This window comes from Siphateles boraxobius, unplaced genomic scaffold, assembly GCF_051911475.1.
Source record: "Siphateles boraxobius isolate OS27281-9 unplaced genomic scaffold, OSU_SipBor_1 61, whole genome shotgun sequence".
Classification (NCBI taxonomy): Eukaryota; Metazoa; Chordata; class Actinopteri; order Cypriniformes; family Leuciscidae; genus Siphateles; species Siphateles boraxobius.
The window spans coordinates 2,020,318-2,042,947 of record NW_027509188.1 but is presented as its reverse complement, the minus strand read 5'-3'; the positions used below and the strand labels follow the sequence as shown (position 1 = coordinate 2,042,947).

At 44.2% G+C, this 22,630-nt stretch overlaps 2 protein-coding genes and 1 long non-coding RNA gene across 3 annotated transcripts; 2 read left to right on the top strand and 1 right to left on the bottom strand.

Moving 5' to 3' along the window:
* The first annotated feature begins 2,501 nt into the window (after positions 1 to 2,501).
* On the top strand, positions 2,502 to 4,114 carry LOC143718464 (uncharacterized). Its single transcript, XM_077209524.1, has 3 exons — positions 2,502 to 2,714; positions 3,206 to 3,335; positions 3,458 to 4,114. Exons 1-3 carry the CDS (start codon positions 2,521 to 2,523, stop codon positions 4,112 to 4,114), a joined length of 981 nt encoding a protein of 326 aa, XP_077065639.1. The 5' UTR covers positions 2,502 to 2,520.
* A 2,416-nt stretch (positions 4,115 to 6,530) lies between these two features.
* On the top strand, positions 6,531 to 8,112 carry LOC143718463 (uncharacterized). Its single transcript, XM_077209523.1, has 5 exons — positions 6,531 to 6,576; positions 6,691 to 6,799; positions 6,895 to 6,982; positions 7,060 to 7,258; positions 8,098 to 8,112. Exons 1-5 carry the CDS (start codon positions 6,556 to 6,558, stop codon positions 8,110 to 8,112), a joined length of 432 nt encoding a protein of 143 aa, XP_077065638.1. The 5' UTR covers positions 6,531 to 6,555.
* Positions 8,113 to 17,035: 8,923 nt separating this feature from the next.
* LOC143718486 (uncharacterized) lies at positions 17,036 to 21,793 on the bottom strand. Its single transcript, XR_013196397.1, has 4 exons — positions 21,706 to 21,793; positions 17,711 to 17,821; positions 17,327 to 17,603; positions 17,036 to 17,229 (listed from the first exon to the last, which is right to left on the bottom strand). It is a non-coding gene; the product is annotated as an uncharacterized LOC143718486 (long non-coding RNA).
* Positions 21,794 to 22,630: the final 837 nt, after the last annotated feature.

Genomic DNA, 22,630 nt, shown 5'->3' with positions numbered 1-22,630 from the left:
CAGATAGATTATTCACCCGCATAGACTGTAAAAAAAAAGACCCGTCGATCTGGACGAAGACAAAGTTCACCTGTGTGTCAAAGATTGGACAGTGACAATTCAGACTGTGATACTTCGGACAGTGAGTGGACGCATTCAAGGCCAAGATCTCATTCGTTGTTCCAAGGTGCCAGAACGCATAGAGGTGAGACAAGATAAGAAAATATTTGAGAAAGTGTTCTATCTTTATGGGATAATAATAATAATAATAATAATAATTATATATATATATATATATATATATATATATATATATACTATAATTTTTGTGTGTGAGTGTGCAGGCATTTATGTGTGGCTGTGTGCATAAATATGAGCGTGTAATGGCCAAATTGTTTCTCTCTTTGTGCACATTTGACACATTGTAATATGTATTTATATATATGTGTGTGTATCTAGGTCTGTTTATTAAAAGTAATTCAAATTATTCATATCATTATTCACAGGTAGAACACAGCGAGGCAGAACGCATAGAGGTAAGACAAGATAAGAACATATCTGAGAAAGTGTTAAATCTTTATGGGATATATATATATTTGCACTATATAAACACTATATTTGTGTATATATATATATATATATACACTATATTTGTATGTATATATATATATATATATATATATATAAACTATAATATTTGTGTATATATAGTGCATGCATTTATGTGTGGCTGTCTGTAAATATGAGCGTGTAATGGCCAAATTGTTTCTCTCTTTGTGCACATTTACCACCTTGTAATATGTATTTATATATGTGTGTGTATGTCTGTTTATTGAAAGTAATTCCAATTATTCATATAATTATTTACAGGTAGAACACAGCGAGGAAGAGGCCGGATGCGTCAAGTACATCAACATGGTGGCACTGTAGGGGTTGCGGAAGGAGACCTCGTTCTACTGCAAAAGTTGTGGTGTCCCCTTACATCCTGGGAAATGTTACTCTGTGTACCACTCAAAAGCAAATTATAGTGCCTAAATTGGATATATTTTACATTTATTTATATTTTAAATTTCTTTTGGTTTTATATATGAAGGAAACGACATCTGAATGTATTCCGCTTGAAAATGCACTTGTTTGATAAAAAGGCCTTTTTCTCAGCTTTTTGTCCAGAATGTTGTGTTTTTGACAAAACCTACCTCTGTTCAAGTGGCAATAAAAAAATAAAAAAATGAAGATAAAAAAATAAAAATTTGTTTAAAAGTAGAGGCTCAGATCTTTATTTTGATATATAGCATCTTCATATATTCATGGAAGAAAATATTCTGCAGGCCATTAAATTTGTGCAAAAATCGTAAAAAATCCCTGGCGGTGACTGGAAACTTTTTTTAAAAACGCTGGCGGGGAAAGAGTTAATGGGATCTCCTTAATCAAAGCTTTCATATTCTTTAATTTTGTTCTTTTTGTTTTTTATTAAACAAAAATACATTTCTTGTAATTCCTTCTAAATACATTACTGTATTACCATATTCTTGACTTAATTAATTATGCATCATGCATTATCTCACACCTTGGCAATAGCATCGCCATTGGCAAGTAAATGTTCTAGTTTACTCACAGAGACTAATATAGATATAATATAGCTATTTAGATAGAGTGTTAAAGTGCAACAGTGTTTACAGTGTTTTTTATTATTATATATTCCATCAGGAGCATCAGCAACAGCACCAACTCAGCAGGTGTCCCTACAAAAAATGAAGGAAGAAAATGCTTTTTTAAAAGCTAAAATCAAGTTCCTTGAGGATAAATGCAAGGACATCGAAAGTGAGAGAGATTTCCTACGTAGCAGTCTGACCAATGGTAAATTGCTGAATCTCTAAAAGCAACTATACCTTACAACCTGTTTTAAGTTATATTTACAGGGATTAAAGTTCTCCGTCGCTACGACGGATTTCCGTTAATGGGCTCTATGCACGGCGGTGCATGACGTATTTCCGGTGAAATCTAAGGATGCTGGAATACTTCCGCCGATCGTAGAGTGCTGCTATACCGAGAACTTATATGGGCTTCTATACTCTTTGGCTATACACTAAAGGAACGTTAGTCACAAAAACAGCAACCTCAAATTTTGTTTATGCTTATTTGCTTTATTTTAAATAAAAATAACTAATATATATATATAATGACATCTAAACGTATGAAAGTATCGTTTCAAAGACGGGAGGACAGCACCTCTAGCCACCACTGCTGTGTACAGCATCTGCTAAATATAACACATTTCTCAGTTTCCACACGTTTCCTAAAGACAAGGAAATACAGAAGAGATGTATAGTTAATATAAGACCAGACCATTTTACAGTTACAAACCAGACAAGAGTGTGTTGCCGACATTTCCAAAGTACAGACCTGATCGAGCCGCAAACGGCAACCGGACGCAGACGTCTGAAGAATGGAGCTGTCCCGATGCTTTTTCATTGGAACAACTTCAGTCTTCCAGCCCCACGGACTGGGGTTTGGGTTTGCATACCGAAGCCCCCTCTATGGATGTGGAATATTCGGACCACGACTACTGCTCCAGTGCTGAGCCCTGCTGCCCTGGATTTGTTCCTGGACCACACTGAAGATCAAAGTGCGGAAATAGCGAGGCTGCAAAAACGAATTGAGGAGATAACCCTCAGTAGCAGGTTCTGTTTGGAGCGGTTTGCTGCCTCCGATGATGACAGTAGGTTTTTCACAAGGTAAGCACACATTAATTTTCCTTCACCTAACCATATGTACTGCAGGAGTGACCAACAACAGTAATCTCATGCAATCCCTCTCTTGCCTATGGCAAGTCCCAAAGGACAGAATATGTTACACACCGATATGTGTATTATTCTGTAAACGCTGGCATTAGGATTTGTATTCCATCTCATAATATGTTGTTGTATTAATGGGAATTACATCAAGGATGCTAATAAATCTGCTTTTTAAAACGGTCTATGGGCACTTAACATACCATCAAATAAAATATGGGTTGAGAATAACACTTTATTTGACGGTGTCCCTGTTAGTGTAATTTTATATTTAAGTACTGAGTAATATTAATGAACTAGATATACTTACTGTAGGGTTAGGTCCGTGTAATTATGTCTAATTTATAGTTATCACTATAATAAATACATGCTAAATTTGTGCATTTAGTAACACATTAAAGTAAGGAGTTACTTAAATACTGTATGTCCCACAGGTTTGCAACTCATGGCCACTTAATGGCCTTTTGGAGGCAGATAGAGCCAGCAACAGGCAAGATCGTGCGCGTGACAAGAGGACGGACTGCAGCCAAGACAGATGAGGTTCCTCACACTGCCAATGCAACGGTACATGTATTCTGAAACATTTAATATGATTAAGATATCTTTTTGTTTTACAATCAAACTTTCTGTGCCAGTTATGATGTTTGTGTAATAGTAATAAATAAAATATATTTTCTTCATTTCAGTCTCTTCAACCCATGGATGAGTTTTTCCTTTTTATGACATATCTGTCATTGGGTCTGGTGCAGAAGGATCTGGCCCACAGATTCAGAATCCACCAATCAACTGTAAACCGCATAATCAACACATGGGCTAACTTTCTCTACACTGTGCTTGGAGCTGTGGGCATTTGGATGGATGAGGAGACTGTCAAAGCTCACATGCCAGATGTTTTACAGTCTTACTCTGATACACAAGTGATTTTGGATTGTACTGAACTGCGGTGCCAAACACCAAACTCTCTTCTCCTTCAGAGCGAGGTATTCTCTAACTACAAATCTCACTGCACTTTCAAAGGCTTGATTGGGATGGCCCCTCATGGTGCTATAACCTTAGTATCATCTCTCTATGAAGGAGCCATCAGTGATAGGGAGATACTTAAGCAGTCTGGTATTGTGTCTCTTCTAAAACCAACAATGGCTGTAATGGTGGATAAGGGTTTCCTTGGGGAAGACTGTGTGCCCTGCAAAGCCCACATACCGACCTTCCTGTCAAAGAGAGCACAACTGTCTGGGCCAGAGGTCAGGAAAACACAGTCTATTGCAAGACTCAGAGTCCATGTTGAGCGACTCATTCGAAGGGTGAAGGAGCACAAGATATTCAGTACAGTAATGCCTCTTTGACTCACAGGAAGCATCAATCAGCTTTACACAGCAGCCTGTCTCTTTGTTAAATACCAAAACGGGCCCTTAGTTAAAGCCTGGGCAAGCGATTTCTAATGCTGAAGAAGCAAAATTAGACAGGCCGAAATGTAACGTAATATCTAAAAATGTTTTTTATTACTGTATAATGACCTGAAATAATAATTTTGGTTTTAACCTTAGAATGAGTCCTTATTCGCTGTACATACATTTTAAATGAAATTGTCAAAAAATATATAATTGTGAAACAAATCTTTTAATCAGATGACATTACAAAATAAAATTACATGTTTGTAAAATCATGCATCAAGTCATTTCCTCAACACTCTTTAGTTACTTGTGCATAGAGAGGTATTTTGGCAGATATGTAAAAAAGAAAAACAAATCACACCTCTGTTTCAGGGAGCTTAACACAGAAGTGTCTCTGTAAATGCGCTGCACAAACATGTCATCATGGGCACAGACAACAAAGTCGCACCATTCCATACCTGTCATAAGCTACTGCCCCTGCACTTGCCAATAATAAGCATGGCTTTCCTTCAATGTATATGTTCCATGATCAACTCTGAGGTACCTGCAGTCAATGTAGCTTAGTGCCTTTGGACATTTCATCTCCACCAAGCCGAATGATGGTCTCTCAAGCGGGTCATATCCCAGCCCATCAGGTGACGCACCCAGCCAAGGAGCATCTGGATGAATTACCAGTCCACATTTCCTCAAGTTCAGGTTTTTAGAGTTGCATAGTCCTTTAAGGCATCTGCCTCCATATTCAGTCCCCTCTTCATGTGTGTTGTTTGTCGTGTCCCTCGGATGATCCTCTCAGCTAGGTTTTCTGCAGCATTTGGACCTCTAACATGGCTAACCTCCCTAAAATTTGAAGCAGTCACCCTCTCTTTCCTCAGTGAATGCCACTCAGGTGCTGCACTCTGACACCTGGTTGCCTTTCAATGAGGTGTGACTGCAACAATGTCACAGATAGTGAGTGGAGATGCAGCTGTTCCTGGTTTGTTGGCACATATGTACAGTCTGTTGGCTTTAACTGGTAGCCCTCTGGTGGCACTTTTGGGAATGGGGGTGCATCCTTATGGGTGATAACACCATCAGGTGTAGGTGGTGGATGCTGATATGATAGGATACTGCCAGCTTGTACCTTACCGAAAATAGAGTCCACGAGTGGCTTGTCAGGTGAGATATGCATTGTGCAGATAAGGGGAAGAGATCCTGGTTTGAAGTCAGCATAGGCAGCTTTAGGGTCGAGTGTTGATGGATCTGGCAGCTCACCACTGTAGGTCTTGTAAAGTGCAGATCTGGAATAACATGATCAGGGAATAAATAAACATTTTTGCTACACAGTGTAGTATGGCATTCATGGTTACACTGACTGCATACCTGATTCAACTTGCTGAAGTAGCACCTGATTTGGGCTTCACTACCACCATGGCATCCACCGGTCCCGGCTTCACTCCCTATTTATTAGATGCCATCAAAACTATAGCAAAAGACTATAGCAAAACAAACATTGTGCCAGATATTTAGGTGATACAAACCATTGTTCGTGGTTTATGCCACTTCTGTTCTGTTTGGGTGCATGATAGGACAGGAGGCGCGACAGACATTCCACATTCATAGTAATGGGCTGTTTGGTAAAGCAAAGCAACCAAATGGTTTTACATCCCACTCCCAGCCACACAGGAGCAGGAGCTGTGAACCAGCACAACTGGCTCTGAATCACATAATGTCATCTGAAATACACAAACAAAATGTGTTAAAAAAAAATCAAGTATAGTCATCAAGTATATCAGCTACTCAACAAAGTTGGAACCATGTGTCTATGCTGTGAACAAGTAAAGACAACAACAGTTTCAAGGTAGAACATGAGCAGTAGCTGAGTAATATGGCGTCAAATGGTGGACAAAACAGCGCAAGCGCATAAACACAGCGCGCAAGTGAATTGCAACAGTGTGAGAAAAAATGTAAACATGCAGAACTCTCAAATCCCAAACTGGAGCACAAAAAATATGATTGTGCGCACAAATTAACAAGTCGCAAGCAGAAATAAAAGCCGCGAGTCCTGACAGGTTCTACACGCGCAAGTTCTTATCTACACGCGCGAGCAGATTTGAACACACGCTCGAGTTCTTATCTACACGCGCGCGCAGATTTGAACACACGCTCGAGTTCTTTTCTACACGCGCGCGCAGATTTGAACACACGCTCGAGTTCTTTTCTACACGCGCGCAGCTGAAATCTTTACGCACACGAGTCAGTTTTAACACTGTAAGGGGCGGGACTCAGACTTTCCTGTTAACAAATGCTATTGGCTGCTGGCTAAATCCTGTATTGATTGGCTGCATCTCTTCAAATCTCTCGTGATTGGCTGTTGTTGGGCGAGGACAGACAGAAAGCGGAATCGATGGGAATCGATGATGGCAGACAGTAAAGAGGTAAGTTAACGCTATGGGTTATATCTAAATTCATATTTACTTTCTTTCTTGTAGATGTAAGATGTTTTGTGCATTTATATCTATAAATCTGTCTTTGATAATAACTTAAAATAGGTGGAAATACAGAATTCAGCAAGGCGTTTAGTGAACCTGTTAAGGGATACCCTGAATGCAGGCCCATCTAACGTTAATGTTGAAGGGAGCGTTAGTGTTTCACAAAATGGTAAGTGTAAACAGCTATTACGTTAGGTGTCAGATAGTTAAACAGCTTAGTGGCCATTCACTAGTCAAAAGCCTCCATATGAATTCATAATGTAGATGAAATGCAGGCACAGAGAGGAAGCCAGTCAGGCCCTGGGACTCTTGGGGCTGGGAAAGCACAGCGGGTGCAGCAGAATATGGCCAGGTTAGGAAATTAAAGGGTTAGTTCAGTTTTTCTCTAAAAGATCTCTTCTTAATTCATGTCTTGTGCATTTTTCACAGAGCATTTCCTGGGCTTTTTAAATCAAAAGTGGCTGGAAAACTGGCCAGAAAAAGAGGTCGAAAGTCAACTCCAGTGCAGTTCTTCCTTCTGGATAAAAACCGGGATCGAACACCAAAAGAAAATGAAGATGCTATTCTCCTTCAGGCAGGATTGGGCCGAAGAACCATAAGTGTGCCTGAAGAAGCTGACCACTCAGAGGTAGGCCAACCCATCCACTTTCTTGCTTCACAACTGATAGGTGTAAGAAAAATATTTTAAACTATTAATATTTTAAATGTGCAAGAAGCACATCCTCTGTGCTGTTGTGTCACGTGACTCTGGTCTCACGAGTTTCACGCCATGCACTTCACCGATTTCAATGGTATTTAGTTTAACAAGTTTAAAATAGTTTATTAGTATTTATCTTACACACACCTATCGTTTTGCTTCAGAAGACATTGATTCATCCACTGGGGTTGTATGAATTAGGGCTGCTCGATTATTGAAAAAATCATAATCACGATTATTTTGATCAGTATTGAAATCACGATTATGTAACACGCTTATTTCACATGAATTTGGGAACGTGTTGCAATTATTAAAAATACACGGTAACACTTTACAATAATGTTAATTAGTTAACATTAGTTAATATATTAACTAACAAACTAACAATGAGAAATTTACAGTATTTATTAATATTTTTTAATGTTAGTTAATAAAAATACAGCTGTTCATTGTTTGTTCATGTTAGTTCACAGTGCATTAACTAATGTTAACAAATACAACCTTTCATTTTGATAACGTATTCGTAAATGGTGAAATTAATATTAACTAAGATTAATAAATGTTGTAGAAGTATTGTTCATTATTAGTTCATGTTAACAAAGGAAGTTAACTAATGCTAATTAATGAACCTTATTGTAAAGTGTTAAGAAAGACACCTTTCAACAATTCTTAAAAAAATCGAAATTTGAACATTGATTGTACTTTTTGAACTATTAAAATAAATAATATAACAGATAATACTTCAATGAGTGTTTTAATAATTCCCGCAGGTCTACCACTTATAATGCGGAAAATTCCCCCACAAACATTGATTCACTTTAGCATGTAGACGAGTAGCCTAAATGAATTCACACAGATTATAAAATCAAATCAATAATTTTAAAACTTTCTCCAAGACGCAATTTCACAAACCCCGTGAGTGTTCAGCGGTGCTGCGTCTTTGCTCTCTCTGTCTCTCAAAATGGGTTGGACAAGGTAAGCGTCGAAACTACACTTGTGCGTTTAGGAGTTGGGACATGACGGAATTGTCACTTGCACAATCGGGCCAGCATTGCATCGTAACTAAAGTTGATCATTTTCACTTCTTTTTAAAGGAACACTCCGACTTTTTGGGACTTTAGCCTATTCACCTTATCCCCCAGAGTTAGATAAGTCCATACATACCTTTTTCATCTCCGTGCGTGCTATAAGTCTGTTTGACGAGCATACTAATCCAAATAAGTGACAAAATAACGCAAACATTTTCCTATAAACATGTTGTGATTTGAATAGACACGCCGTGGTGAGGAGCAGAGAGTTCGTTCAGAGTTTTTTGACAGAAGAAACAACGGTACGTCTCAGGTGCTGCGGTTATCACTCCACCCAAGTAGCAGTGCTTCGCCTTAGTTCCCAGTATTTATACTGTTAAAATAAATCTGTGTCTCATGTGACTTTGTTTTTTGTACACTCTGTGACTATACAAATCACAACATGTTTATAGGAAAATGTTTGCGTTATTTTGTCACTTATTTGGATTAGTATGCTAGCTGCAACCATTTACATCCAGTCTTTTTTGCTAAGCTATTAATAATAATAAAGTTATATGAAATTATATACAAATTTAAATGGTGGCTGTCATAAAAAACTTTCCAGATTTATTCAAACATGCATTAAATATTGATGAACATTAAAAATTATAATGAAATATGTAATATGGTGTATATATATTTAACAAAATGCTCCTCTCTAGAATTAATTTTTCTAACTGACTAACAAGTTTATGGTCACTGGATATGGTTTTCTGAGGCAAATGTGACGTTACATGACATTGTTTACTAACGTCTTTCCACGGTTGAAAAACTGATTGAGCGATTCCATGTGACATGATATGGACTTCGATAAGTTATACTCTATTTTTTAAGACACTTTCAGACGCTCATTCATGTTTATTTCGCGCTGTAACTGGTATTAAAGGCGTAAGAGAAGATCATGTGCTGCTGCTTCTCTTAAGCTGAGCTCAGAGCTGCGCCAGAGCGATCTAAAGCCACAGTGCCTAAATCAGGGTGTCCGCGGGGTCTTAAAAAGTATTAAAAGTTGATAAATCAATTTAGAGAAAATTAAGGCCCTTAAAAAGTATTAAAAAGTCTTAAATGCCATTTTCCAAGGTATTAAATTTTGTATCATCTTTTCGTTATGTATATTTGTCCATAAAGTATAAAGTTTGCCTGAATTTAAACATTGCGTCGGCGAATAGTGGGGTTCTGTGTAGTTTATGGAATCCTGCTAGATATGACGTCATATGTTACCGCGCTTCATGACTGACTGCTGCGTGATAGCGCATATGTCCCGTACGCGCGGTTGTTAAACAACATCGTTGACTAATAGGGAAATTAAATATACGCAACAAGCTTAAGTTGCATCTTAAGGTTTCCTTTCAGTTGAAAACATTAAACAATATGTGTAAACAAAAATTGTAAAGAAGCATTTAAGATCAATCAGTACGAAAGGGAAAAAACGCTAATAAAACGGACCGTTCCACTTATCGCACAGAACGAGGGTATACAGGTCCTTCTCAAAAAATTAGCATATTGTGATAAAGTTCATTATTTTCCATAATGTAATGATAAAAATTAAACTTTCATATATTTTAGATTCATTGCACACCAACTGAAATATTTCAGGTATTTTATTGTTTTAATACTGATGATTTTGGCATACAGCTCATGAAAACGTCTACGGTTACGTATGTAACCCTCGTTCCCTGAGTAGGGAACGGAGACGTTACGTCGGATGACGACGAATGGGGTTTCGCTTAGAAAGCCTATCAACTTCGAGTATTACAAAACGAGCCAATGGCAAAGAAATGCCATGGGTCTGCGGAATTTGCATGGCGTAACTCCGCCCCACCTCGTGGGTATAAAAGGAGGAAGCCGGCAGCAAGCAGATATGTTTCTTCGCTGAGGAGCCAAGACTGAGCTCAGGCGATCCCCGCGGTACAGCGGAAAGTGGCAGGCAGACGTAACGTCTCCGTTCCCTACTCAGGGAACGAGGGTTACATACGTAACCGTAGACGTTCCCTTTCGTTGTCACTCCGAGTTACGTCGGATGACGACGAATGGGGTTACCAGTCTAATCACGCCACCTTCTCAGCTGTCTTCCAGTGCCCTGCGTAAATCGAGATCCCTGTCAGCCTGGACAAAGGACTCCATTTATCACAGGAATACCATGGTACACTGGGAAGCATAACCCAAGCTTAGGGGAAGTATGCAATTAATGCCAGCCCGGAGGGGGGGGGACTTAGAGAATACACATATGACCCGAAGGAAGCATATGGAAAACACTGGGGTGTCCAGCCGCAGGTGGAATATTTCAACCCCAGGGGTGGCAAGGTGGCTTGCCAAGGGAAAGACACACGCTCAGAGAGGCTTACAGTGGAAATACACATGTGGGGGTCGCTCAGAGGAGGGACCATGCACACGGGAGGCACCTAGCCGACGCGCAGGCAAAGACACTGGCGGCGACGTCAGGAGTGCTGGAGGAGCTCAGGGCTTTCGGAAAAGCTCACCTGAGGAAAATATCGCACGTATCCAGTCCGTGGAGTGGAATGGCGAGCAAGCGAAGACACCTGAGCGGGTCCGGTACTAGCTGGTTGAAGCGAGTACACGAGAGGACACAGGCTCCACTCGGAGATTATAGAATCTGGCGAATGTGTTAGGTGTCGCCCAGCCTGCAGCTCTGCAGATGTCTGTTAGCGAGGCGCCATGCGCTAGAGCCCAAGAGAACGCCACACTCCGGGTGGAGTGGGCAGTCACACCAAGGGGGGCACGGTCGACCTTGCTGCTGGTAAGCCAAGCAATGGTGTCCACTATCCAGTGAGACAACCTTTGCTTGGAGAGAGCCTTTCCCTTCAGCTTCCCACCATAACAGACAAAGAGCTGGTCTGAGGTCCTGAAACACTACGTTCTGTCTACATAGGCACGGAGAGCGCGTACTGGACAGAGCAGTGCCAAGGCTGGGTCTGCCTCCTCCGAGGGCAGCGCTTGCAGGTTCACCACCTGGTCCCGAAAGGGAGTGGTAGGAACCTTGGGCACGTATCCAGGCCGGGGTCTGGTGGTAGGGTACTCAAACCTGCCTCGTCCCATCCAGGAGCCACACGTGGAGGTTCCAAAGATCGGGACGAGGGTGCCATAGGGTGCCCCGTCCCTGAGAAAGAAGGTACTTCCTCAGAGGGATCGGCCAGGGAGGTGCTGTCGCGAGGAGTACTAGTTCGGGGAACCAGGTCCGGTTGCCAGTAGGGGGCAACCAGAATGACCTGCTCCTCGTCCTCCCTGACCTTGCGCAAAGTGTGCGCAAGAAGGCTCACTGGGGGAAACGCATACTTGCGGCCCTGCGGCCAGCTGTGCACCAGAGCATCCGTGCCGAGCGTGCCCTCGGTCAGGGAATAGAACTGGGCGCAATGGGTCGAGTCGTGAGAGGCAAACAGATCTATCTGCGCGTCCCCGAACTGGTCCCAAATCAGCTGAACCGACTGGGGATGGAGTCGCCATTCTCCAGGGAGGGGCTGAAGCCGTGAGAGCTCGTCGGCTGCACAGTTCAGCGCTCCGGGAATGAAGATGGCTCGAAGCGACCTCAGAAGCTTCTGACTCCATAGGAGGAGGTGGCGAGCGAGTTGTGACATACGGCGGGAGCGTAGACCACCTTGATGGTTGATGTACGCCACAGTGGCGGTATTGTCTGAACGGACTAGTACGTGTTGACCCCTGAGCAACGCCCGGAAGCGGTGCAGGGCAAGGCGTACTGCCAACAACTCGAGGCAATTGACATGCCACAGCCGCTGGGGTCCTGTCCAGGAGCCCGCAGCAGCATGTCCATTGCACATGGCGCCCCAGCCCGTGGTGGAGGCATCTGTTGAGACAACAACATGCCGGGAAGCTCGTGCCAGGGGGACACCGGCCCTGAGAAAACCGAGGTTCGCCCACGGGGAGAAGAACTGACGGCAGGTCGGAGTAACTGGTACTCGGAACGTGCCGTGTTGCCATGCCCACCTCAGGACTCGGTCGCAAAGCCAAAGCTGAAGCGGTCTCATATGAAGCAATCCGAGCGGCGTGACCGCGGCTGCAGATGCCATATGCCCCAGGAGCCTCTGAAAAAGTTTCAGTGGAACCGCACTCTTGCCCTCGAATTGTCTTAGGCAAGTCAGCAGTGACTGCGCGCGCTCGCTCGTAAGCTGCGCGGACATGGCGACCGAGTCGATGTCCATACCGAGAAAAGAGATCCTCTGCACGGGGCAAAGTTTGCTCTTCTCCCAGTTGACCCGAAGGCCCAGACGGGCTAGGTGCCGAAGCACTAGGTCCCTGTGTTCGCAAACCTGATCTCGAGAGTGAGCTAGGATCAGCCAGTCGTCGATATAACTCAGGATGCGAACCCCTTGTTCTCGAAGGGGAACAAGGGCCGCCTCGACGACCTTCATGAAGATGCGAGGAGACAGGGCTAGCCCGAAAGGGAGAACCGCGTACTGGTATGCCTGCCCCTCGAAAGCAAACCGGAGGAACGGTCTGTGTCGAGGAAGAATGGAGACATGAAAGTAGGCGTCCTTCAGGTCGATCGCTGCAAACCAATCCTGGGGCCGTATGCATTCGAAAACGCGTTTGGCGGTGAGCATCTTGAACGGCATCCGGTGAAGGGAGCGGTACAGCACGCGCAAGTCCCGGACTGGCCGTAACCCGCCGGTCTTCTTGGGGACAATGAAGTAGGGGCTGTAGAAGCCGGACCTCATCTCGGCTGGAGGGACAGTCTCGATTGCACCCTTCGCCAGCAGGGTGGCAATCTCTGCTCTCATGATAGGGGCATTGCCACCAACCAAAGTGGAGCGGACTCCCCTGAAGCGAGGAGGAGACCGTGCGAACTGAATCGCATAGCCGAGCCTGACGGTACGCACGATCCAGTGGGACAGACGGGGAAGCTCTAGCCAGGCTCCCAGGAACTGAACCAACGGGATCATGCGAGCCACAGGCGTCCCCCCGGAGGGGCAGCGAAGCGGAGTAACTGGCCCAGATGTGGACGGCATAGCGGCCCGGAGAGGGGGCACAGTTAGCAACCGCGCCCTGGCAGAGGGGGCCAGGGGAGGACCAGGCTGGTCATCCCGCGGGGGCCTGCTCTGCCAGGGGTCTGGCGACAGAGGGGGACAGCGGCGAAGCGGTCCGTGGACGGCACGCCATGTCAACCACCTCTGGGACAGAGGGGGACGAGGAGAGCACGGCTTGTGGGCGGCGCTCTGTGACGTCCGAGAACTCTGTGCTCAGAGACGGGAGAATCAGCTCTTTGGAGAATAAGGATTCTTCCCCGGCCCTCCCCGGGGAAAGGAGCGGTCCTGCTACCAACTCCTGGAAAGAACTGAGTCCCATCTCTGAGGAGCCCAACTCAAGAGCGCCGCTTAACCCGGCGTGTAGCGGGGTGCGGGGCTGGAGAGGACTGTGGCGTCCGACCGCGGCCTCCAGAGCCGACCCGGGTGAACGGGCGGGGTGGGAGCCGCGGGGGGGCGCCCTCGGCAGTGGGCAGACGGAGGGATCTGAGCGGACGGCGGGGCCGTCGGGACAGAATCAACCTCAGTCTGCTCCATCGCCGAGGTGCCCGTCTCACGAGCGCCGCTTAACCCGGCGTGTAGCGGGGGGCGGGGCTGGAGAGGGCTGTGGCGTCCGCCCGCGGCCCCCAGAGCCGGCCCGTGAACGGGCGGGGTGGGAGCCGCGGGAGGGCGCCTTCGGCGGTGGGCAGACGAGGGATCTGAGCGGACGGCGGGGCCGTCGGGACAGAATCAACCTCACTCTGCTCATGGGCGGCTGAGAGCTGTTGGGCAAGCCCTCAACCGCACCGCCGAAGAGGCCGACCTGGGATATGGGAATGTCGGACAGACGGGTCCGCGCGACATCCAGCACATCAGACAGGTTCAGCCACAGACTGGTGAGCATCACCTGACCCAGGGAGCGTACGGCCACTTTCGTCGCTCAGAGAGCAAGGTCAGTGGCGGCGCTCAGTGAAGAGCCCTGGGTCAGTCCCGCCCTCGTGCAGGTCCATGAGCATCTGGGTCAGGTGGACCAGCAGAATGACCATGGCATGCAGTGAGGCGGCTGCCAGTCCCGTGGTGCTATAGGATCTCGCCACAAGCGTAGACGAAAAACTACAGGCCACGGGCGGGTGCTTAGGATTGCGCCGAGAAGAAGCACTCTGAGGACACATAGCATCGCAACAGAGCGTTTAGCCGGGGGAACCCCAGTGTACCCATGGGCAGCGGCCCCATCGAGGGGAGGAAAGGCGGATGAGATCAGCGAGCGGTCCCGAGAAGACAAGGGGGTCTTCTTGGACTTCGAGATCTCATCATGCACGTCCGGGAAGAGAGGTATTGGGGTTTGCCGTGGACGAGGGTCGGCGGCCTTACCCAAAACCCATCGTCCCAGGAAAGCATGGTCGTCATCTCCGGATCAGACTCAGGCACAGCCGTATGCACACCGGAGGGTGGCAGCTGTGACGAGCCCTCACTTCCAGAAGACTCAAACCCACCTAGTGATGCTGCAACAGACATGGCATCTTCCTCTGTAGCTTCAACTGAAACACGCGGGCCACCAGAGGGTAGACTCGCGGGAATCAGCAGTTCACTAGCGGGCACCGTCATTGAAGAGGGGGGCTGGGGACACGGACACATAGTCGGCGCCTAGATCCAGACCGTAACCCTCAGGTCACCCTGGCCACCAGCCGAAGATCGGGGGGTGGATGAGGGGACTCTCACTCTAGCGAGTTCACCGAGTCTCGACCTATATATGACGCGATGATCACGTTCCCAGCGAGAACATGAGTCACCCACGAGCGCTGTTCAAGCATGATCAAAGCCCAAACACACTAGACAGCGCTCGTGCCCATCAGAGTCCGATACCAGTCCGCTGCAACCAGAAATGCACGGGCGAGCCGTCTTTAAAAAGACGTGCCACGTGTAAGCTCTTTTAGTGAGAGAAAACTCAAGTGTTGAAGCACCCGGGGAGAAACGCACCGACTGGCAGACCACTGCAACAGATCAGCAGGAAGCACGCTCTCGCCGTAGATCGCCGTCACACCAACACTCGAGGTACTCGTTTGTAAAGCTGACAATTCAGAGATGGCTTGTGGAGAGAAGAATACACTTGGCTCCGAAGCGAAAACATATCTGCTTGCTGCCGGCTTCCTCCTTTTATACCCACGAGGTGGGGCGGAGTTACGCCATGCAAATTCCGCAGACCCATGGCATTTCTTTGCCATTGGCTCGTTTTGTAATACTCGAAGTTGATAGGCTTTCTAAGCGAAACCCCATTCGTCGTCATCCGACGTAACTCGGAGTGACAACGAAAGGGAACCGATATTGCGATTTATTGGATGAGATGCACGCTACAATTTTCCAGTCATTCATCAACTGAAAACAGGATGACTAATCGATTCTTGGGATTTAAGAATCGATATAGTTTCGTAAAAATGAGAATCGATTAATATCGAGAAATCAATTTTTTTTACCCAGCCCTAAAATGTTCCGCCATTGTATAAAATAGCTTTTTGATGCATCACTTTTTGATAAAATACAAGTTTCTCTCCTCAACTCTTTAGGTTGATGCCGAATTCCTAGAGCTTGCCCTGGCTCCCATATTCAGCGAGGAAGGATCTCTCCGGTGCCACAGAGAGTGCCGCATTATTAACTTCTTACAGGACTTTATACAAAAGTTGGAGGATGATGGTGAGTTGAGTAACATTTCTTAACAAATTGAGTCATTTCTCATTTCTATTACTGAAATGTTTTTTTTTTTAGAAGAACTTGCCACTGCAGAGAAAGAGGAGGGCGTTGGAAACATCAGTCAAAATTCCACCACCGTAAGCAGCTTCTTCCAGTGGCTAACGGGACAAGCACACATCCCACTGATTGCTGCACAAAGAGAAGCCTTCAAAATCCGCATTGAGTTTGACCATGATTGTGACGTCCGTTATGGCCATCATAGCACATGCTACCCTGTCGTAAATGCTTGTGCTGTCTGCATTACATTCCCGACAAAACACCTTGGCATATATCAGGAGTTTCAAAATATCCTTTCAGAAGCAATAAATAATTGCCAAGAGTTTGGTCGCCACTAAGTACAAAGAACAAGAATATGACGTCACATATTTCATTACCTTTTTATATTAAATGGTTGTTGTTGTCAATAATTTGGATACATAGTAGTAAAAGCTGTAACAGGTTTTAAGATTGTTATGACAGCATTTAAGATTTAATTTAGCTTACTGAATTGTTATGATGACATTTATGAAATAATCAATTTGCAAGTACAATTTTGAAAAGTTATTGATAGACATTTCATTTTGTGTCATTTAATGTACAATACGAGATTAGCACCAGTTCAGCATATTATGTTGAAATACTGCTCTATCAAACTTAGTCAAATCAAGGATTCCACTAAAATGACTAGAGGTTACATCTGCCAGCCACATACTCACGGCAGATTATATAAAGGTCTGTAAGTGGAGTGTTGGGATCATCTGCCAGCCACATACTCGCGGCAGATTACATAAAGGTCTGTAAGTGGAGTGTTGGGATCATCTGCCAGCCACATACTCACGGCAGATTATATAAAGGTCTGTAAGTGGAGTGTTGGGATCATCTGCCAGCCACATACTCACGGCAGATTACATAAAGGTCTGTAAGTGGAGTGTTGGGATCATCTGCCAGCCACATACTCACGGCAGATTACATAAAGGTCTGTAAGTGGAGTGTTGGGATCAGTCTGGTGTATAAGAGAGTTAAATTCTGCCAGTTCCTCCTCATTCAAAGGACACTCAAACTCTGGGACCAATACTGCACCATCCACATTTTCTCCGTCATGGTCTGCTGCTACTTCCCAATCTGGCTCTTGACTATTCTATTTTGCCGCAAAATAGTGTAAGAGAAAAAATTAATTAGGAAACATGTCATTGCACTTAATTTATAAATGAAAAAGATTTATGTCAGAGAACAACCTCAAGATTCTCTGGCTGATCAATTTGTGTCTGCATCAACCCAATGTGCCACTTCTGCTCTGGGCTCAAATTTCCCTCTGTGCGTAGTGGATGGTGGTTCCAGCCAGCAGCAAAAATCTCTAAGTCTGCCTTTAGGTTAGGTAGAAATATGAAGTGGACACAGAAAAGGTCCGTGCCAGAGGACAAATCAAGTTGGTGATCTCTTTCCAGGCTTTGTAGTGTATCACAGTACTTAGAGGTGACACAGACCCTTACATCACGCCATAGACGTTCAATCCTATGAATGTGAGAACAGTGCTAAAATGACTAAAAGAGAAGTCATAGAATTATTTTTATTTTTTTCTATTCATCATTACATTTATATTTTAATATGATATGGTGCACCTCTGGTTATGAACACTTTTTCCTGTCATAAAGCTCCCACGGTCAGTTCCACGGACTGAAAACATGAACTTTGCTATTTCCACATTCTCCACCCCCTGGTCTGCTCTGACTCTGGAATGAATTAAATTATTAAATATTAGTTGGAGAATTAGGAACATTGAATGAGGGCAAAGAGAAAAATACAATCTACCTCTATATCAGAAAAGTAGAGAAAAACAAATTTTTTTTGAGAGTGAGAGCCTTAAGTGGGATAATAGATTAAATTAGAGGTTAAAACATAATCAGAATCAGAAATCAGAAAGAGCTTTATTGGCAAGTGTGCTTGCACACACAAGGAATTTGTTTTGGTACTGAGGCTTCCAGTGGACATATACAAATACAGATACAACATGAAACATAATACTACAAATTATAAGAATAAAATAAAAAAATATATATAAATATATGAGAATAAAACTATCACAGTTGGGTTTAGTCAGAATAGACATTTTCAGATTTACAGATTATGAACCTATATACAGTGTTTTGAATATTATAAATAAATAAATCTACATATAAGTATCACCTGAGTTGTAGGATATTGCACTAAACAGTGGGAGTATTGCACTTAAGGCATATGCCTTGGGAGGAGTGTTAACTGTTCAGGAGGGGAATGGCCTGTGGGAAGAAACTGTTCCTGTGCCGAGATGTTCTTGTGGCCAGTGATCTGAGTCTCCGTCTTGACGGTAACAGTTCAAACAGGTGGTGTCCAGGGTGAGTGGAGTCTGTGATGATTTTACCTGCTCTCTTCCTCACTCTGGAAGAGTACAGGTCCTGGAGGTTTGGCAGGGGGGCACCAATGATCCTCTCCGCAGTCCGGACTGTCCGTTGTAGTCTCCTGATGTCTGATTTGGTAGCTGAACCAAACCAGACAGTGATGGAAGCGCACAAGACAGACTCAATGACGGCTGAGTAGAACTGAATCAGCAGCTCCTGTGGCAAGTTGAACTTCCTCAGCTGGCGAAGGAAGTACAGTCTCTGCTGGGCCTTTTTTACAGTGGAGTCAATGTGATTGTCCCACTTCAGGTCCTGAGAGATGATAGTGCCCAGGAACCTGAATGACTCCACTGCTTCCACAGTGCTGTTCATGATGGTGAGTGGGGGGAGTGCTGGGCTGTTCCTCCTGAAGTCCACAATCATCTCCACTGTTTTGAGCGTGTTCAGCTCAAGGTTGTTATAACTGCACCAGAAAGCCAGCTGTTCAACCTCCAGTCTGTAAGTAGACTCGTCACCGTTTTGGATGAGACTGATGACAGTGGTGTCGTCTGCAAATTTCAGGAGCTTGACAGTGGGGTCTTTAGAAGTGCAGTCATTAGTGTACAGGGAGAAGAGCAGTGGGGAGAGAACGCACCCTTGGGGAGCACCAGTGCTGGTGGTGAGAGTCCTGGATGTGTGTTTCCCCAGTCTCACTCGCTGCTGACGGTCCGTCAGGAAGCTGGTGATCCACTGACAGATCGAGGATGGTATGGAGAGCTGGGTCAGTTTGGCTGTGAGAAGACCAGGCATGATGGTATTGAAGGCCGAACTGAAGTCCACAAAGAGGATCCTTGCATAAGTCCCTGGTCTGTCGAGATGTTGCAGGATATAATGCAGTCCCATGTTGACTGCATCATCCACAGACCTGTTTGCTCTGTAAGCAAACTGAAAGGGATCCAGCAAGGGTCCAGTGATGTCCTTCAGGTGGGCCAGCACCAGTCTTTCAAACGACTTCATGACCACAGACGTGAGAGCGACAGGTCTGTAGTCATTAAGTCCAGTGATTTTGGGTTTTTTGGGGACAGGAATGATAGTGGAGCGTTTGAAGCAGCAGGGAACTTCACACTTCTCCAATGATCTGTTGAAGATCTGCGTGAAGACCGGGGCCAGTTGGTCAGCGCAGGCTTTTAAACAAGCAGATGAGATGCCGTCTGGGCCTGAGGCTTTCCTAGTCTTCTGTTTTTTGAAGACTCGGCTCACGTCCTCCACACAGACCTTAAGCTCAGGTTGGATGGCAGGAGGGGGGAGTGATAATTGGAGTGCAGGAGGTGATGGTGAAAGTGTGAAGTGCAGATCAGACCGGGTGTGTGGTGTGAATGAGGGCTTTTCAAACCGGCAGTAAAATGAATTTAAATCGTCAGCCAGGTGTTGATTGTCCACAGATCGAGGGGATGGTGACTTGTAGTTGGTGATGTTCCTCAGGCCATTCCAGACTGATGATGGGTCGTTGGATGAAAACTGTTTTTTCAGTTTATCAGAGTAGTTCCTTTTAGCAACTCTGATCTCCTTTGTCAATCTGTTTCTGGCCTGGTTATACAAGATTTTATCCCCACTTCTGTAAGCATCCTCTTTGGCATGACGAAGGTGTTTGAGTTTCCCAGTAAACCATGGTTTATCATTAGTGAATGATAAGAATGTCCTGGTAGGAATGCATGTATCCTCACAGAAACTTATATATGATGTTACAGTATCTGTGAGCTCATCCAGATCATTGGTAGCAGCTTCAAAAACAGTCCAATCAGTGCAATCGAAGCAGGCCTGTAGATTCTGCTCTGCTTCATTAGTCCATCTTTTTACAGTCCTTATTCCAGGTTTAGCTGATTTCAGTTTCTGCCTGTAGGTCGGTATGAGATGAACCAAACAGTGATCAGAGAGCCCCAAAGCTGCCCGTGGGACGGAGTGATACGCATTTCTTATTGTGGTGTAACAGTGGTCCAGTATATTACTGTCTCTGGTGGGACATGTAACGTGCTGTCTGTATTTTGGTAGTTCACGGGAAAGATTTGCTTTGTTAAAATCCCCAAGAATGATTAAAAGAGAGTCTGGGTACCTTTGTTCCGTTTCAGATATTTGTTCAGCCAGCTGTTGTAGCGCCGCGCTCACGCACGCATCTGGAGGGATGTAAACATTCACGAGAATGAAAGAGGAAAATTCCCGAGGCGAGTAGAAGGGTTTACAGTTTATGAAATGTGCCTCTAAATTAGGAGAGCACATCTTCTTCAGTGTTGTTACATCTGAACACCAACTTTCGTTAATGTAGAAACACAATCCACCACCTCTCGTTTTCCCCGTTAGCTCCGCGATGCGATCCGCTCGGAACAGCTGGAAGCCCGGCAGATGTATTGCGTTGTCCGGTATGGCTTCACTCAGCCAGGTTTCAGTGAAGCACAAAGCAGCAGAGTTTAAAAAATCCTTGTTAGTGTGGGTGAGGAGAAGAAGTTCATCCGTTTTGTTAGGAAGGGATCGGAGATTCGCGAGATGAATACTGGGGAGTGCAGTGCGCAGGCCGCGCTCGCGGAGTTTAACCAGCGCGCCGGCTCGCTTCCCGCGTTTGCGTCTGAACGCGCGTTTGAACAACAACGCTGCACCTCCGACGAGAATGTCCAGCAAAACGTCTGAATAATCAAAAACTGTAGAAAAGGTTTCTGGTGTGTGTTTCCTAATGTCCAGTAGTTCGTCTTTGGTGAAACTGATAGGAAAATAATGACTAAACGCAGAACAAACGAACAAAAACAACACAATAGCTGGAGAGCTCCACACCGAAACAAAACTGTCTGGTTATCAACATATTCAAAATATCTTCCTTCATGTTCTGAAAAAAAAAAAAGTATAAAAGTTTAAAACAAAATGAGGATAAATAAATTTAAGACAATTTTCCTTTTTGGTGAATCTCGTTAAGTCTTTATCGAGTATGCTTGCTTAGTTTGCAAGCTCCTTTAAGAATAAATAAATGTGTTTTACCCAACCAGTAATTGCATATAGTATAACAGAATATAATCTGCTGCCATGGTTTGTTTGAGGAGACTTAAACACAAACTCTCCTGACCATGTTATGTATTGGAGAACAAACTGAATGATGAATTTTGACTCTTAAATTATTCTTATTATTATTAAAAAGTGAAAATGTGTCTGAATAGCTCATGCAACTTTGATGTGAAGAAATGCTGGATAATGAAGTGGTTTTTCTTTCAAAAACTGACCTTGAGGGTACACCATATCGTTCAGTTGCCTCTTTGAAGAAGCAAAGGGCTGTCGATGCACGGTTAACTGTTGCAGCATTCAGGCACATTATCTGTAACACATGAACTTGGTGATACAACCATCCATCATATAAGAATTAGCCTAACTGCAATGACCGAAGAAAAACAACAGGAGTCCTTACCTTCCGGGAGTATATCCATCCACTGCTCCAAAAATGACAATGTTATACCTAGTAAGTAGGGGGTTGAAACAAAATGAGCATTTTGTATCATGATTTCTACTAATACTATGCAAGTAAACATGGGTTTATATTACATTTTCGCCCCGTTTCACATACAGGGCTTAAACCACAGACTAAAGTGCATGTTTGAGTTGTTTTAACTGCACTGATATTTATTTAAATATGTTAGTGCCATTGTTTTGTCTCAAGATGCACACCAGTAATGTTTATAAAAGCTGGGCCTATACTTAAATGCCATTATCGAACCAAGGCATAAACCTGACTTAATCTAAGCCTTACCTGTGAAACCAGGCCTTTAACTATTAATGTTTCATAACCAAAATATCTTAACATCTTATGTTAACCCTTCGGAGTCTTGGGATATTTTGGCTGTTTTTGAGTACTTTTTATTTTTTTTATTTTGCGACATAAACAAATGTTTACCATACCAATATTGGGTATCATTTTTTTCAGCACAACATCTCCTATATGACCAGATAATTAGTTTTTCACTTTGATGTACTGTATCAACATACTGGACCCAAAATCACACAAAAAACACAAAATCCGAATTGAAAAATTATAGTTTTTTTACTACAAAAAACACAAACATGCTCAATGAAGCATTTTAAAAGGTTTAAAATATAAACACAAGTTGTACATGGCAACATATACAGGAACAATTCAGATATAATCAAGCTATA